The sequence below is a fragment of the Condylura cristata genome, unplaced genomic scaffold (assembly GCF_000260355.1).
Source record: "Condylura cristata isolate star-nosed mole 26May11 unplaced genomic scaffold, ConCri1.0 scaffold00001, whole genome shotgun sequence".
Lineage (NCBI taxonomy): Eukaryota > Metazoa > Chordata > Mammalia > Eulipotyphla > Talpidae > Condylura > Condylura cristata.
In genome coordinates this window covers 50,623,225-50,640,552 of record NW_004567102.1, presented here as the reverse complement: position 1 = coordinate 50,640,552, position 17,328 = coordinate 50,623,225, and the positions used below count along the sequence as shown (strand labels likewise).

At 38.3% G+C, this 17,328-nt stretch overlaps 1 protein-coding gene across 1 annotated transcript in view; it reads right to left on the bottom strand.

Annotated features, from left to right (window-relative positions):
• The window catches only part of SOBP (sine oculis binding protein homolog (Drosophila)), a 163,557-nt gene that overhangs the window by 130,602 nt on the left and 15,627 nt on the right, over positions 1 to 17,328 (bottom strand). The window contains exon 3 of the mRNA XM_004674073.2: positions 16,497 to 16,682. Within this exon, the coding sequence (XP_004674130.1) occupies positions 16,497 to 16,682 (186 nt within the window). The remainder of the gene's footprint in view (positions 1 to 16,496; positions 16,683 to 17,328) is intronic.

The window sequence follows — 17,328 nt, the reverse complement described above, 5'->3', positions numbered from 1 at the left end:
AAAAAAAAGTAATCTGATCACCTACTTAGTATCTGAAGGGCTCATTTCCCTCTCTGAAATCTGACTGTCCCATTAATTATACTTAATGAGCCCCACAGTGGTTGACAAATCTTCCCAGAGGGGAAACCTTAATTTTAGAAAAAGGATTCATTTATTTATTCTGTTTTGTGCCAGCCACTGTATTAAGGACTGGAAACACACTGGCAAACAAGACAGACGGAGCCTCAGTGGTCAGAGAGCTCTCCATGGCTGCCCAGAGCATACATGCCAAAATGTGCTGGAAAAGTGGAAAGGCCAGGCTTGTTCCCAGAGCTCTGTCACTGTGAGGGGTCACAGAAGTCAGCTGACTTGCTGACATAATGGGGTGAGAGGCAGATACATTGCAGGGGAGCATGGCAACTGACCAGCAGGCCCTGTCTGGGCTCTTGGCTGTCCAAGCAGTCATGCCAGGCAGCCACTGTGCAGGGGTGAGTTGACAGGCTGGAAAATGGAGGTGAAAGGGACAACTGGGAAGAGTAAGGAATTGACACAAAGTGCTATGTTCTCCTCCTTAATCCTTTTCCTTTCTTCCACACCTGAACTGAAAGTTTAGTAGATGAAGAGTAAGAAAACTTCTCTTAACTGGTTTATTAAAAGAACCAAGGTGAACGGGCCCTCCCTGGTGGCACAGCGGGCTAAAGCTGCTCCCCTCAGCAGTGTACTTCATCGATCTGCCTGTTCTGCTCCCCACTCTGTCTCTGGTGAAGCCTCTCACCGCACCTGAGGCTCTGGCCTGCACCCCAGTTCTGTATGCACAAATAAATAAATTTAAAAAAAAAAAAGAACCAAGGTGAATCTGCTGGAGAGTTGTCAACAAGATAATTTACTTCCCTCCTCATCCTTCCCCTTTTGAAATGCTTATTTGAATTTCTTGAGTGAGAGCAATGAACAGTTGAGGGGCTTTCTGAAGGGACCCGTGTCAATCCATACTTGGGAATGTGACTAGAAGTAACATGCCCAAACAGGCTAGCTACAGGAGAGAGAGAGTGTCATAGAAACAGGAATTTTTCAGATTCCTCTCTTCTCTTTACATATTCCTCTTGGATCAAAGCAGCTATACAGGCCTGTGACTCCAATTACCATCAATAAGATGAAGACTTTCACATCAACACAGTCATCTCTCAGGAGCTAGCTGCAAAAGCATCCCAGATATCTTAACTCATTGTGCCCAGAGCTGCACATACCTCCATCTCTACAATTTGCCCCTTTACTGTTTCCCATCTCATTCCTTGCACCACCATCCAGGCAGTTACCTACCTGCAGAAATATGTATCTTCCCTGCCTCTGCCCTCCTTCTCCCCTCCCACATTTGTCCTCCTAAATATTTTTATTAAAGATCCACTCATTCATTTATTCAGCAAATATGTATCAAGTCTGCTTATAAACACACACACTTCTAGGTGCTCCATGTCCATGGTGTTTACTGCTATCCAATACAGTGAAGCCATCAGTATCTCTGGTTCATACTGTAGGGGTCCTCTTCTCTCTCTCCCCTCCAATTCAGTCACTCCACTCTAGATATGGGAAATTGTTCTGAAACACAAATCTAATCACCCGCTAAAAAACCTTCCACAGGGTCCACTTCCCTCAAGAAGCTGGAATTCCTCCTTGTGACATTGAGGCAACCTCTGATTGTCTACTCTTTAGGATATGACTGAGTTCACTTTCCTTAAGACTCTCTTTCTACTCAGCCTTTCCACATGCTGTGTCTTCACCCACAAGTCCCAAAATCTTTGACCAATTCAATCCTATCTTAAAACTCACTCTATGGGGACCTTTTCGGAATCCACACCTGGTCAGATGGCACAGCACACATGACAGTCAGCAGACCTGACTGAGATCTCACTTAGTGGCTATCATCTCCAACAGGCTCTGAGAACACATCTGTATTGTTCACTCCGGGAAATGTCTATCTAACTTTGGCCCTCAGCATAGGAGGAAAAGTAGAATCTTTATAAGGTAGACTTTGGTTGGTTGGATATCTGAGCAGGGGTTGAGGGGTGAGGGTGGGGCAGGGAGAAGAGGGAACAGGAAAGCCAAGGGTACCATCTTTGGTAATCACACAGAACAAAGTTGTTGTCGTAGAGAGAAGCACCCATGAAAATCCTCAGAACAGAACAAGCCTGTTATTTCCATTTTCCTTGGCTATATCTACAAATTAAGTCTTCTCAATTTACCGGGAACTTTGAGAGTTCAACATTGGGATTATCCCTAGAATAATAAGAATTACCAACTTCACCATCAGTTTGTTCTCTTAAATTTTTTTCATACCTTCAAATTGCTATTAAATAATTAATAGCAAATGGTTTAGTCAAGTCTTGGTTAATTCCAGAAACACAGTCAGCTTCTGCAAGTAAAGGAAAGCACAGACTGACATTCAATATACCTCAGCTCCTGAGGGAGACAGGTTATTCTCAAAATATTATTATCCAAGCAGAGCCACACCCTATCCCCAATTGAAAAAAAAAAAAAAATAAGATAATGCCAAGAGAAGTTCCAGGACACCTCAAAGACCAGAGGGGTATGTGATTTAGAATACATATTTAGAGGGTATTTCCTTCAGAAAGTGAGTTCTGGTCCTGGTTCTGCCATTAAAACAATTGAGCACCCTTGAAAAGGTCATAAAGACTCTCCAGGTCTCATTTTCTTCATATACTGGAAAATGAATCGATCTAGAGAATACAAACTAATCTATAAAGGCAGAAAGCAGATTGGTGCTTGCTTAGGAACAGAGAGTGGGAGAAATTACAAAGGAAGACTCTTTGGGATGTGACATATCTTTATTATATTGATTCTGGCATGTATACATATGATGTATTTGTTAAACCAGGTATGTGTTTGTTAAAACCCATCCAATTTTACTTTTTAAATGTGTAGCTGCTGTTTATGAGTTGAGCCTGGATAAAGTTTAAAAATTGTTAACTCAAGGGGCCCTTCCTGGTGGCGCAATGGGTTAAAGCACAGCACTAAGAAGGTAAAGCCACTTCAGCATGAGTTCGATCCCCACCCTGGAGGTGACCACATGACGCGCCAGACCTCTCTTGACCCGCCCGCTGCTGTATACTTTGTCAGCTGGCCTGTTCTGCTCCCCACTCTGTCTCTGGTGAATCCTCTCACTGCCCCTGCACCTCTGGCCTGTATGCATAAATAAATAAATCTTTTTAAAATTTTTTGATAACTCAAAAAAAAGTAATTGAGCTAGATGATTAAACTAAAATTCTAGAAGTCTAAATCAACATAATCAAGTCCATTTAAAGGAGTCAAGGCAGAGGACATTATTTTACCTTTTCTCTCTGTTTAGAACAATAGATTTAATTTCTTCCTCCCTCCTCCTTCCATGTAGTCACCACTATTGTCCCTTGCCCTTAGCACAAGAGGCTTAGAAAATTTCTGCCTAATGAGACAATTAAGAACCAGGTCATCTGTGCGATCCAATACATGCACCAGCTGATGCTCTCTTTTTATTCCTCTATTATATATTTACATTTGACTTTAAAGGGAAAATTGAATGTTCATAAAATGCTAAGTTTTATATTCTTTTCCATTAATTTATGATCTTTCTTTCACTGTGGACCTACACACAAGCACATACTTCTTTATCCTGAGTTTCCTAGAAAAGAGAATCTAAGATAAAAGACCTGCATACAGGTGATTTATTGGGCATGCGACTTTATGAAGTAGGAGAGAAGGACCAGAGGAATGAATCTGGGGAGAAAAACACAAAATAACACTAAATGAGATTGGTGGTCAAGAATGAAGACTATTCATTGGAGTTTATAAATATTTCATAACTACTCACCCAGAGGCAAGAGGAGGAGTTTATTCATCAAGTCTCAAGTCCCACTGACCTAGTATATTAATTCCCCTTTCTTTTGGCTTGAGCATATGTGAGCAAGTCCCAAGAGAATTTATATCATGCCAGTGCCACCATCCCAGAGAAGCCCCAGAGTAAAAAATTAGAGACATATGTCCCAGAAGCAAGACCCTTTCAGAATGTACAGTTGTCCAACCTCTGTAGTTATCACAGGAGTAAGAGATGAGGACAATAGCTTTTGGTGTTCTATACACCAATAGCAGAGGTGTTCTATACATAAAGTTATCATCATTGAAGAGTCATGTTTCTCAACTACAACACTATTGATGTTTCCAAACAGTTAATGTTTTTGTTGTATCTGTCCTGTACATTGTAGGATGTTTAGCAGCATGCCACTGCTCACTGCATGCCAATAGCATCCCTTCTCCTAGTTGTGACAACCAAAACTATCTCTAGTAACTACCAAATGCTTCCTGGGGGGCAAAGTTAGCCCTGGATAAGCAGGTGTAGAGTACTATGTAGCCTACTTTTGTCATTCACTTAGTGGCCCTTCATTTCTCTCTATTTACACCGTATCAAAGGCAGCTCTTAAGTAGAACACTGTGAAGGATATTTATATGTATAACTCAGTTTATAAATTTTTACCAAAATTTATTTAATTTAGATAGATAATTATTAAACAGTAAAGAATAATGAAATTTTAGATACTTGATTTGAAAAAGTTAGGGGGAGACTAGATATAGTAGACAATGTTAAAGTTACCTTCTTGGATGTAGTCACTTAAATCAGAAGAAGAGTTAAAATAAAAATATATATATGTGTGTTTGAGTGTGTGTGTGTGTGTGTGTATTAAATCTAGGTCTCTAAGCCAAGGATTCAATGTTTTTAAGACAAAGATCTTTTCCCCTGAATTATACATATATGATATATGCATAATTTGATATTCCACTGTTCACATTCAAGGAACCCCGAGAAGAACATACTGTTTGTTAGTGAACATTTGGATTGTGTTCAGTTTTATCACTACTGTGAAAAATGCTACTCTGAAGATTCTTCTATGTGTCTTTGGTTCATATATATATATATATATACACACACACACACATATATATACACACATATATATACACACAAACACATATACATACACACATATATATATACATACATATATGTGTGTATACATATATATATACACATTTGTATTGAGTATACATCTAATACGGAATTACTGGATAATAGGATATATGTATATTCAGCATTAATGGATTTTGCTAATCATCTTTCAAGAGAAGTTATACTGATTTACACTCTTACTAGCAACTCATCAGAGATCTAGTTACTCCATATTCTTCTCATCACGTGGTATTATCAGTCTTTTCATTCTAATGTTTGTGTACTAATATCTTATGATTTTAAATTTATTTTCCTAATGATGAAAGAGACTGAATAATTTTTAATGTGTTCATAGGCCATTTTCCTTGGTGAAGTTATTTTCATGTTTTGCCTGTTCTATTGGGATGTGTTCCTTTTTATTTACAGGAGTTCTCTAAGACATACATTACAACTATCATTTCTCAGGCAGTGATTTACCTTTATATTATATTCAAAGATGTCTTTAGCCACCAAAATTCCTTTTAAGAATCTAGTCAAGCAAAAATTTCTTTAGGTTTAGGTGCTTTTAAGGTATAGTTTAAGAAATATTGGCCTAATAAACATAAATGTATTCTCCTAGAATTTTTTCTATAAGCTCTGTTGTTTTGCCTTTCACATACAGGTGAACAATCCTATTTAGAACTGATTTTTTTTTTTTGAATGGCATGAAGTAATGAATCCAACATTTAGTTTTTTCCATAAGTACATTTTTTGAAAAGACAATCCTCTTCACGCTTCTCTACACTGCCATCACTGTTGTTGGGACTAGGTGTTTGAGCCCCTCCAAAATCCATATGTTAAAGCCTTAGCTACCAACGTATATGAAGGGGGGGACTTGGAGAGTTAATTAAGGTTAGGTCATGAGATTAGGGCCCTGGTATGGGATAAAAGTCCTTATAAGAAGAAACACCACACATGGTGTTCTCTCTGCCACTTGAGGACTCAGGAAGAAGATAACTGCAACCCAAAGGTTAATTTACCAGAACTCAAGCTTGATGACCTTGATCTTAAACTTCCATTCTTCACAATGATGAGAAAATAAATTTTGGTTATTTAAGCCACCCAGGTTATTGTATCTTGTTATAGTAACCCAAGTTGCTTAATACAATTGTTACAAATCAAGTCTCTTCTTGCATTGGTTTCTGGACTCTGCTGTAATAGTTTAGATGTATATCTTTATTATTTTCACCCTTCATAAACTTACTTATATAAAATGTTAAGGTCTCGTGGTATAAGTCTTCCAATTTGGGTGGGTTTTTTTTTTTCCTTCAAAATTGTTTTAACTATTCTTAACCTCCTTGCATCGCCACATAAATTAGGGTGTTCCTCCATGATTCAGGTCTTCTTTGATTTCTTTCAGCACTGTATGTAACAACTTTGGACCTATTTTGTTAGACTTTTCTCCTGAATTGATGGTTGGATTTTTTTTTTTTAAGATTTATTTATTTATGCATAAAGAAATGGGGTACAGGAGAGAGGTGCAGGGGCGGTGAGAGGATTCACCAGAGACAGAGTGGGGAGCAGAACAGGCCGACTGATGAAGTACAATGCTGAGGGGAGCAGCGGGTAGGTCAGGAGAGGTCTGGCGCGCCATGTGGGTCACCTCTGGAGCAGGGATCGAACTCAGGCTGAAGTGGCTTTAGCTCTTAGTGCTTTGCTTTAACCCGTTGTGCCACCAGGGAGAGCCCTGGATGTTATTTTTAATGATTTCTTAAGCATTTTCAAGTTTTGTTACATGGAAATAAAGTAGATCTGTGGGTGTTGACTGTATTTTGAGACCATGATAAATGCATATATTAATTACAATCATTTACCTGTAGAGTGGTGGGAGAGGGAAGTTCTAAACAAAATTCCATTTCTAGCTTTAAATCCTATATTTTTATTTCTTAGTTTATCATCTAATCTATGAATCCAAGTATAAAATTAAATAGCTATGGTGATAGTGGTTATCTTCATGTCATTTTTCATATCAAAAGGAAAATTTTTGATATTTCACCATTAACTAATGATGTTAGCTGATGTTTTGTAAATACTTTTAAACATACTTATGGAAGTCCCATTCTAACCCAACGTGGCTAAGAATTTATATTATTAATTGCATTAAACTTCACGAACTCTTTTCTGCACCTATTAAAAATATCATGTAAGGTTTTATTTTATTCTGTTAATGTAGGTAATTATATTGACTGATTTTTAAAATTCTAAATTTTAAAGCCTTTCATTCTTAGAACGAAATACAAATTAGTGATGATATATTGTCCTCTTGTGAATATCACTGGTTTTGGTTTTATATGATTTTGTTCAGGTTTTTAAAATCAGTGTTCATAATGAACAGAAATTTTCCAATTAAATGTAATCCATTTATATTCCATTATTATCTTCCTTCTCATAGCCTTGCCATGTCATTATATCAAAATTATGCTTAGATCATAAAATGAGTGAGGTGTGTTTGTTTTTTATACTTTAGGGGAGTTTCTTTGGGTTCAGTTTCATTTTTTCCTTAAAAATTTGGTAGAATTTACTGCTGAAGCTAGAATCTGGATCTAGAATATTCTTTATAGAAAATATTTAATTATCTGATTCCTTTCATAGAAGCAGAACTACCCAGGTCTTTTATTTCCTTTTGTACCAATTTTGGCAAATTTAATTAACATAGTGTGACTTCTCTTTTGCAGAAATTCTGAGCATTATTTCCATTGGTTATTACTTATGTGTAATGTCAAAATGATTAAGTCTAGTAATATACACATGATATAGACTTCTCAGAGTTATTCACATTTCCAGTGTTTTAGTACTTTTTCTAAACTGTATAGCTATTATTTGAGTGATGATCACCCACCTTCCACAGAAAAAAAAACAATTGTTGAAAGTTGCCCTAAGTAGTATAAATCTCCCATCTTATTTCAGGTTGCCATAACTACCCACAGAGGTGAGTTTTGTTTTAAATACGTTCAATCAATTAACAAATACATATTAAGATATACTAAAATAGCTCTTTTCAAATCATAAAATCAGGAGGGTAATTCACTATACAAGTCACAAAATAAAAGATTTTATAGATGTAGTGAAAATACAGATTATCTAAACTAATGCATCACTTTTCCAAAGAAAAGAACTGAGGTTCAGAAAAGCTAAATAGCTTATTCAAGATTATATAGTTAGTAAATGGAAGAGCTGGCATTAACAACCCAAGTCTCCTGGGTAATGCTCTGGTAATTTTTTCACCCTATCATGCTACCTACCATTCAAAGTACATCTTTCATTTGGCCTTTGAAAGAACATGGGCCCTCCCTGGTGGCGCAACAGGTTAGGATGCAGCACTGCAAGTGAGCCTCAGCCTCTTCAGTGTGAGTTCAATCCCTAGTCCCGGAGGCATCCACATGGCGCAGCAGACCTCTCCTGACCCTCCCACTGCTCCCCTCAGCAGTGTACTTCATCCTTCTGACTGTTCTGCTCCCCACTCTGTCTCTGGTGAAGCCTTTCACCACCCTTGCACCTCTAGCTTGTATGAATAAATAAATAAATCTTAAAAAAAAAAAAAGAAGAAAGAACTGAACATACTGAAACTTGACTTCTGCATCTTCAAGACAGAATGTATAAAGAAAGCTAACATAGCACCCCTTATCAGTTTGTTAACTGTTAGTTAACTGTTGTTAACTATTTAAGTTAGTTAACATTTGGGGTTTCATTCTGTTTGTTTTTAAACCACTTCTAGCCTACATTATGTGTCTGATGCCAGTTCCCTCAGCTGTAAAATACAACAGTTCTTGATGATCCCTCCGTAGGCTTTCTGCTATTCCACTTTGACTACTCTCCTACTCCTTCTATGCACCCTAAAAATACTACTAAAATTATATCATATTTTTCAAAGTCAAGCTGGAATATTTTAAATATATAACAATTAAAAAGTCTAGAATAAAAAAAGTCTAGAATGAATATATAGATATATGTGTGCGTATATATATCTGTATATATATACACACATATATATCTACCACATTGGTCAAGGATGATGACATGAAATAATTGCATTATATAATACAATGTGAAGAACATTCAGTAAATATATAATTGAAAAACTGGCATAGTTTTTTCTATAATCCTGTGCCCAAGACTATGAATTAAGGAGACGTCAAACCTAGGTTCAAATATCATCTCTGCCACTTATTACCTGTGTGACCTCAAAAAAATTGCTTATTTTTTCTGTGTCTCAGTTTCCTTATCTATAAAATAAAATAAATAATATCACCCACATGGAGTTGCTGTGAAATTTAAATCAGATAATCTTTTATCAAAATGCCTGGTCCCTCATAACCACTCCAAAAATATTAAGCTATGATGTGATTATATTACTACTGTTACTAACTACTCCTGTTCCTACCCTTCACCTTAATTCTTCCCATCCTTGTCCTAAGTGATTTGGAAAATTCTCCAAATCTGAGGGTTCAGTGAATCTCTTCATTTTTTGAGAAATGTATCTGCTATATAAATAGCAAGTCATCCAAATCCCATTAACTCTAGGCAATTTTATTTAATAATCATATTTTAAAAGTTGGACAAATAAATAAATTTTGATTAAATCCTGTTTTCTCAATGGCTATTTGGAATACATCATTCATATGCAAGCCCCAAGAATATTGAATAACAGATAAAATAAATAATGATCATAATGCAAACCACATTCTGATTCCCTGCTAGTACAACTCCATGTAAGACTTTTAAGAGCCAAAAAGTAACATGCTTATTAACTCTGAGTTACTCAGCTATATACATAGAGCTTAGCAGATCACGTGAATATTTCCATATTCTCAGTTAAGCTAATGGTTCCTCAGAGCCCAGTTCCTATAACCTCTTAAGAATTTCAAGATTTGCCTGAAAAAGAGTATCATATTTTCATGACTGTGACTGAACACAAATTTGGAAAGCTCACTGAAAGAAAACCATCCTGGAGGACAGGAAATGGTCATTGTTTTCAAAGAAAGACAAGCTGTTTCTTCACATAGGAAATCAAGTTGGTCTTAGGAGCTTGATGCCTCCACACAAACCTGCCTGCATGGTTGTGCAAGGACCTCTCCTTTCACTCCACACATGAAAACATGGTGGGGAATAAGAATAAGTTCACTTACCATCAGGGGTAAAAGACAATTTTTTTCAAAACTGCTATTTAAATGCATCCAAAGAGGAAGAGTCTCTCCTTTTCTGCATTTTATTTCATTTTTAAGTATTCAGGGATTTAGAGGGATTGTGGACTTGTAATAGGCAAGTAGTAAGCCTCTGGGAAGACCTGTCAAAAGACTCAGATTTAAATGTCATTTCCTAGATACACAGCGCTTTCTGCGGCATGGCTCAATGAAACTTTCGTGAGAAAAGGTTGCTGAATTTTATCTTTTTCTTGTGACCAAAAACAATTACAATAATAGCTTTATTGTTTGTTTGTTTTTAACTTCTGAGAGCAAAATGTTGTCGTGGAATACCTCTGAGTCTAGGAGTTAAATGCCCAGTTCAAGTCCCAACTAGTGGTAGCCTAAGGAAGAGACCCAAAGTTACCCAACCACTACAGAAGACTGACATCCTGTCAGTAAGGCTGAGGGCTAGCACACTTATAAAGGGATAAAGACCAATATAACATCTTTGTTTAAAAAAATTTAAAAAGCTATTTAAAATTTGTTTTGGATGTCTTTATTTCAATAGTCAAATTTAAGTATTTTGAATGAAGACTCACTACAGCATAGTTCTTATAATCCATGCTGAAAGTCCTTTACCAGCATAACCCTCTTTGAATTGAGGCCCAGAGGACTGAACCCATATTAAATAAAAGCTTTAATATGAGAAGAATTACAGCAAGGTTACAATGTAATTAACCTGAGTTATCTTTCAAAACTCTTGCTGATGTATTTTCTGACATTTCAGACTATGTTCATGCTGTGATTTTTAAAATTAGCAAAGAGGGAGGTTTTCACATTTGTTCAAACTAAAAGGATAAAAGAATGTCTGCATAAAAAGAAAGAGTTGGTCGATACTTATGATTGTCTGATAATATTCTCATAACAGTTTTCTATTGCTGTTGTTTTTTTAGTGGCCTGCTCTGCAAGACAAAAGCTAATTCCATTCATTTCCTAGAGCTTGCAAAGAAGCTTGTGATTTTTATTTAGGAACCACGGTGATTCCCTTCACCACTTTGGGGGGAGAAGGGGGAGGAGCAAAATCAGGGCTATCATCCTGTGTTTATAGCAAATCCATTACCATAGTAACAACTGTGATGTCACAAACCCAAGGGCCAGATTTTGTCTCTGAGGGGGGGAAGGGCAGATTAGCTTGGAAAATGGACAAAAACATGTTTGGCCAAAGTAGGGTCAATTCTTGTAGTAATCACCAAGACACAGGGAGTTTCCCCTCTCTGGAGACAAGAGGTACAGGAACAAAAAAGCAGTTCCCCACACCCAAAAATCAGCTACACCCACATTTCTGTATGCAGCTGTGTGCAAAAAGAGAATGGAAATCCAAAAAGAGTGTGGTACTGTTAAGGAGAATGATGTCCTAAAGGAACTCTGCAGAGCTTGGTGGACTCCACCCCTACTCTAGTGATTGGAAACTACAACTCCCAGCAGTACCAAGGAGAGAACTGAAAGAACCCAAGAGCAGAGCTAAGCAGGCATTCTGGGACTTTGGGGGATAAATAGTAAGCGGTTTTCCAACTGTCACACACTGCAGAGGTAACAGTTCTCTCTCTCTCTAGAGCAACTGCTCTCAGACCGTGTGACTGGGGCTTGCAGTGTTGGTTTAGGACTAGAGCTTCTAGTTAGCCCAGCTGGTAAAGTATTCCAGCTACTTTGTATCCCACTCTCTTTCCCTGGGTTGGTTCCTTTTCCTTTCCCCTCTTTTAAAATAAATCCATTACCCTTTTTGTGTGTGTCTGCAGAAAATTACATTTTGAGTGTGCGGGTGAGGGCCCACAGACAGGTAGCCCAAGTCCACTCTGGACTACCCTGTAACAGTATCACAATATCCCCAATCATGAGTATTCCACTGGGCCCACAGGCCTCCAAACATGGATGGGGTCCAGGAGTGAGTCCACTCAGGAACATGAAACACACTTCAGAAATAGCACCTGACCAGATGGGGCCTCTTGTACCTCAGGAGACAAGCAACTTGCCTCTGAACAGCAACACGTTAAAACCAAGTGGGGGGAGGCCCTCTCTGGTGGCGCAGTGGGTTAAAGCACTGCACTAAGAAGCTTACGCCAACTCTTCATGAGTTCGATCCCTGCCTGCCCCGGAGGAGATCCACATGGCATGGCAGACCTCTCCTGACCTGCCTGCTGCTCCCCTCAGCAGTGTACTTCGTCAATCTGCCTGTTCTGCTCCCCACTCTGTTCCTGGTGAATCCTCTCACCCTCCACATCTCTGGCCTGTACCCCAGTTCTGTATGAATAGATAAATCTTTAAAAAATAAATAAATAAATAAATAAAATAAAATAAAAAACTAAGTGGGGGGAAAGGGGTCCTCCCTGGTGGTGCAAGGGATTAAAGTGCAGTACTATGAAGCTATCCGCAGCCACTGCAGCAAAAGTTCGATCCCCGGCCAGGGAGGTGACCCACATGGCGTGGCAGACCTCTCCTGACCCAACCGCTGATCCCATCAGCAGTGTATTTCAGTCAGTCTGCCTGTTCTGCTCCCCACTCTTTCTCTCACTACCCCCCTACACACACACACACACACACACACACACACACGTATGGCCTGTACCCCAGTTCTTGCATGCATACATCTTTAAAAAATAAAATAAAGCTAGGGTTTTACCCCTTACGGGGTCACACCAATTCACAGATCCACAGATCCTCAAGTTTATGATGAACTTACATTTCCCAATAGATGTGCACTTTCAAAAATGATCTATTACAGGAACAAGTTGTATCTCTTGTCTACTGTTTCTGAAGTACCCAACTAATACATGTTCTTATTATGATACAGTCTAGGAAAGTTTTGTATATATCTGCTGAAAAGTCAACTTTATATTAAAAAATAAATAAATAAATAAAAAGAATACTGGATTATACTGGATTAGTAGTTAGAAGACAAACTAGTCTTGGGTTAAGTACTCAGAAGCCACATGACTCTAAGGTAGCCATTGAGCCTACTTGAGCTTCAGTTCTTTATACTTAACATGTTATTTCCCAGGCTTATTGTAAAGATCAATTTAAGTAAAATAATGAAATTGAATGAGTTTCATAAATTGCAAAGGATTTAATACAAACATAAGGACTGATTTGCATTTTCATATAACCAGTTTACATTATTACAACAATCTGAACACTAAGAGCTATTTCCTTTCCTCGTCTTCCTTGTCTGGTGAGGTAGACACATGAATGATACAGTTAACTCTAAATTACCCAGGGACACTGTGGTTCTAGTCATCATGCCATTTATTAGTTTGCCTCAGGATGCCACAAGTATAGAAAACTGAAAATGAGTGTGCTTTGTCTCAATTACCTTGAATAAAAGCTCTGGTAAGAGTTTTGGCAAAAGGAAGAACTACAATGGGCCTCACTTAATGCATGGATAGTCACTCCCATCATGGTCAGGGAGACCGTGGTCAAGTCAGACAGATTGGGACTAATCCAGACAAGGTATGAGCATTTTCTCAGTGAACAAAAAAGTATACTGCCCTATATATTTACAAAAGGAATTCATTTATTCAACAAATACTGGTAGAACACCCAATGTGCCAGAGCTCACCACAAGCCTGAAAACCCCACTCTTTTCCTGCCCTGCCTTACACTATTACACAGAGCCCTTTGGCAAAACTCACCACCTGATTCTTAGAAGCTATTCACCTCCTTGTTATCATGAGATGCTTGCCAGGCTTATTCCAACCCAAGGGTCAGCAAACTCCAGCTCCCAGTGAAACCCTGTCTGCTGCCGTTTTTGTAAATAAAGTTTTATTGGAACACAGCCAGGCCATGTAGCTGCTACAACACCAGAAGCCAGTAACTTTGATACAAACAGCATGACCAGAAACCTAAAATATCACCTAACCCTTTACAGAAAAAGTTTGTTGACCCCTGCACTACGTAATATGACTAAATCAAAATTCATCTCCCTTATAAGTTTCTGCTGAGAAGCTGGTTACAAAAATAAGCTCCTTGAAAGCAGAGAAACTTTCTGTAACTTCATCTTGTCACACAGAACTCTAGAGAGGGATAGAGTCAAGGTCTCAGACACAGAAAATTAAACATGTCCTTCCTTACAGTTTGTTTTCAACAGATACCTTGGAAGCACCTTGGAATTCCATGGAAGACAGCATAAAACCACTGGTGTTCAGTTACTCTGGCTTCTAATTCCTCAGAGTTCTTACATCTAAGACTTCCAAGGCTTCATTTTTGGCCTCTATCCCTTTGCATATTTATTTCCTGATCTGATGTGGAATTAGAGTTAAATAGGAGCTGTGTGCTTGAATTCCACGTGGCTGACTGAGCAGGAAACTCCAGGGCAGGTTTTTTGGCATGCCAAATTCATGTTAGCCTCAGCTATGCTAATTTCTAAAGCTGTTTGCTTTGCTCAAATAAGTCTTAGAGGGGAATTTGCATTTGGATGCACACCTTTTTATGCACAAATTATGTGCATGATAACTCTAGGGAAGAAGAAGGACTGAAAAAAGAAAAAGAGGCATGATGTTCACTCAATGGCTTTCCTGTGACAGATAGTACACTAGGTGTTTCCTATACATTTTCTCATCTCATGGCCACAACAATCCCATGAAGTCGAACTGTGATCCCCATCTGACCGATAGGGAAATGAGGAGAAGAGGAGGTATGTCATTTGTCCATTCACAGAGCTGGTAAGTGACACAGCTGAGATTTGAACCCTGTCCATCAGACACTTAGCCCCCCTGGCTGTTTGATACTCTCATGGTCATCCACACTTACTTCACAGGACAAACAAACACAAACCCAATGCTTACAAAAGTAGTAACCATTCTTCTCTCTAGCTGGCCTATGCAAAATGTGTCCTGGGTACCTGGGAGATAAATTTGAGCTCCTCTGTATCGTAAAACAATCAACGAAAGGAAGACGGGGCACAAGAAAGGCAAAGTTTGTATGATACACAAACACAATTACAAATGATTTTGACAGGAAATGGATTTTAACAACATATCTGAGGACCTCAATATGAAAGGACACTTTTACTGCTAAAATTTAGTGGGGTAAACAAGAGATTATACCCATGGCAAAAAGAAAAATGTTAGTAATACTCAGAATACAATGTAAACAATATCATAAAATAAGACCAGAATTTACATCTACAAATATCTTCACTGTGTATGAAAAGTACCTATTTTCCTTAAAAAATACACCCATTACGGCTCTCCCTGGTGGTACAACGGGTTAACGCACCACATTATGAAGTTCTCCGAAGCTACTGCAGCATGAATTCAATCCCCAGCCAGGGAGTTGACCCACATGGCGGGGCAGACCTCTCCGGACCTGCCCACTGCTCCCCTCAGCAGGGCACTTCATGGATCTGCCTGTTCTGCTCCCCGCTCTGTCTCTGGTGAACCCTCTCACCCACCAAACCTCTGGCCTATACCTCAGTTCTGTAAGCATAGAGAAATTTAAAAATCAAAATGTTTAAAATATATATATATCCATTAATCTTAGTAGGATATAAGTACTATTATCAATATTGAGTACTTATCATTGGTCAATTCAACATACAGAAAAATATCCAGCTTAGCAATTAAGCATTCTAGCATAATTCCAAAAGTTTATACAAAGTCAGATACAGTATTATTACAGCCCCCCCAAATCCCCCCCACCGTGTGAAACAAATCTACAGCGTAGCTTGCAATGTCACATAATGCCAGTCCATGGCCAGCCAACTCTACTACTGCCATCTAATTTTCTGGAAATAGAAAAACTGATTACCTTTTCACACAATGACATTCAAATCTCCACTTTTTTTTTTAAGCTCGCAAAGAAAGCTACAGAGGAATAAGAAGGAACTTTGGCGAAGACGCATAATCTAGAGTGTTTCTTCAGTGAATTTTACAAAGACACATTGAGTAATGTGTCTGTGCATCCGATACAAAACTGACCCTTCCTTCAGAAAACCCACAGAGGAGACCTAGTCTCCTCTATTCCACTGCCCGCCTCTACAATGGTTGCTTTTTCTCTCACTAGCCAGTTGGTATATCTCTTATTGTTTTAAAGTATTTCACTCTTTTATATTTTAAACAGATGATTTCAGGGAAGGAAAATAACTTTTTTTTTTTGGACAGTGGTAGGAAAGGTTTACTGTCAGTTATAAGTTTACAGTTTAAGTAGTAGTTGGGAGGATTTTCTTAATATAGTAATATTCTAAATAAAACATGCACTAACATTTTGTACCTAAGTTTCTAAATCTTTTCCATCATTAACTTGAATATTTAATAATCATTCACAGGACAATTTTCTATAAATTATTATTGGAAACCCCAACAGTGACTTACCTGCTGGTGGCTTTATGAAAGGTGGCGGAATTAAAGGTACAATAATGGGCACATTGCCATGCTCCTTTGACCCTGCAGATGAGTCACTGAGTCCATTTCCTGTGGCAAGCCCTGAATAGCCTGTGCTTATATTGTATGGTGAAATAACACTGTCCTCTGGTAATTTTGGTTTTGGCAAAGAATTTTCTGTAAAAGAAAAAAATCATATTGAATACCCTTTCTCAAGTAAAATGGCCACATACCAAAATAAAAATTTTCCTTACAAATCTTTAAACACTTTACCAGAACTTCACAGACCATCCCGGACCTTTTTCAGTCTTGTTACCATAAATCACCAAAGGGTTCCTTAATAATTTTCTCCTCTATGATAGCTAGCATCCCAATTGTATCATACTGATAATTTTTAGCACTGCAAAAGCCTACAGAAAATTGAGAGGCAATTAACCTTTTCCACATACAAAGTGATATATTAGTAAGCCTCATTCTCTGGCTACCTGGGAAAACCTAAAAAGTGCCCCCAGCATTTTAACTAGGTCCCAGTTTACAGGAATGTAAGTAATAACATAATCAAAGGAGCCATAATCAAATGAGGAAGAAAAAAAAAACTGTCATAGGGTATACCCATTCAATCCATGAATGCCCATTAAAAATTAACAAAAAATGGACCCTCCCTGGTGGCGCAGCGGGTTAAAGCACAGCACTAAGAAGCTTAAGCCACTCTCGCATGAGTTCGATTCCCGCCTGCCCCAACTGGGCAGACCTCTCCTGACCCGCCCTCTGCTCCTCTCAGCAGTGTACTTCCTCGATCTGCCTGTTCTGCTCCCCACTCTGT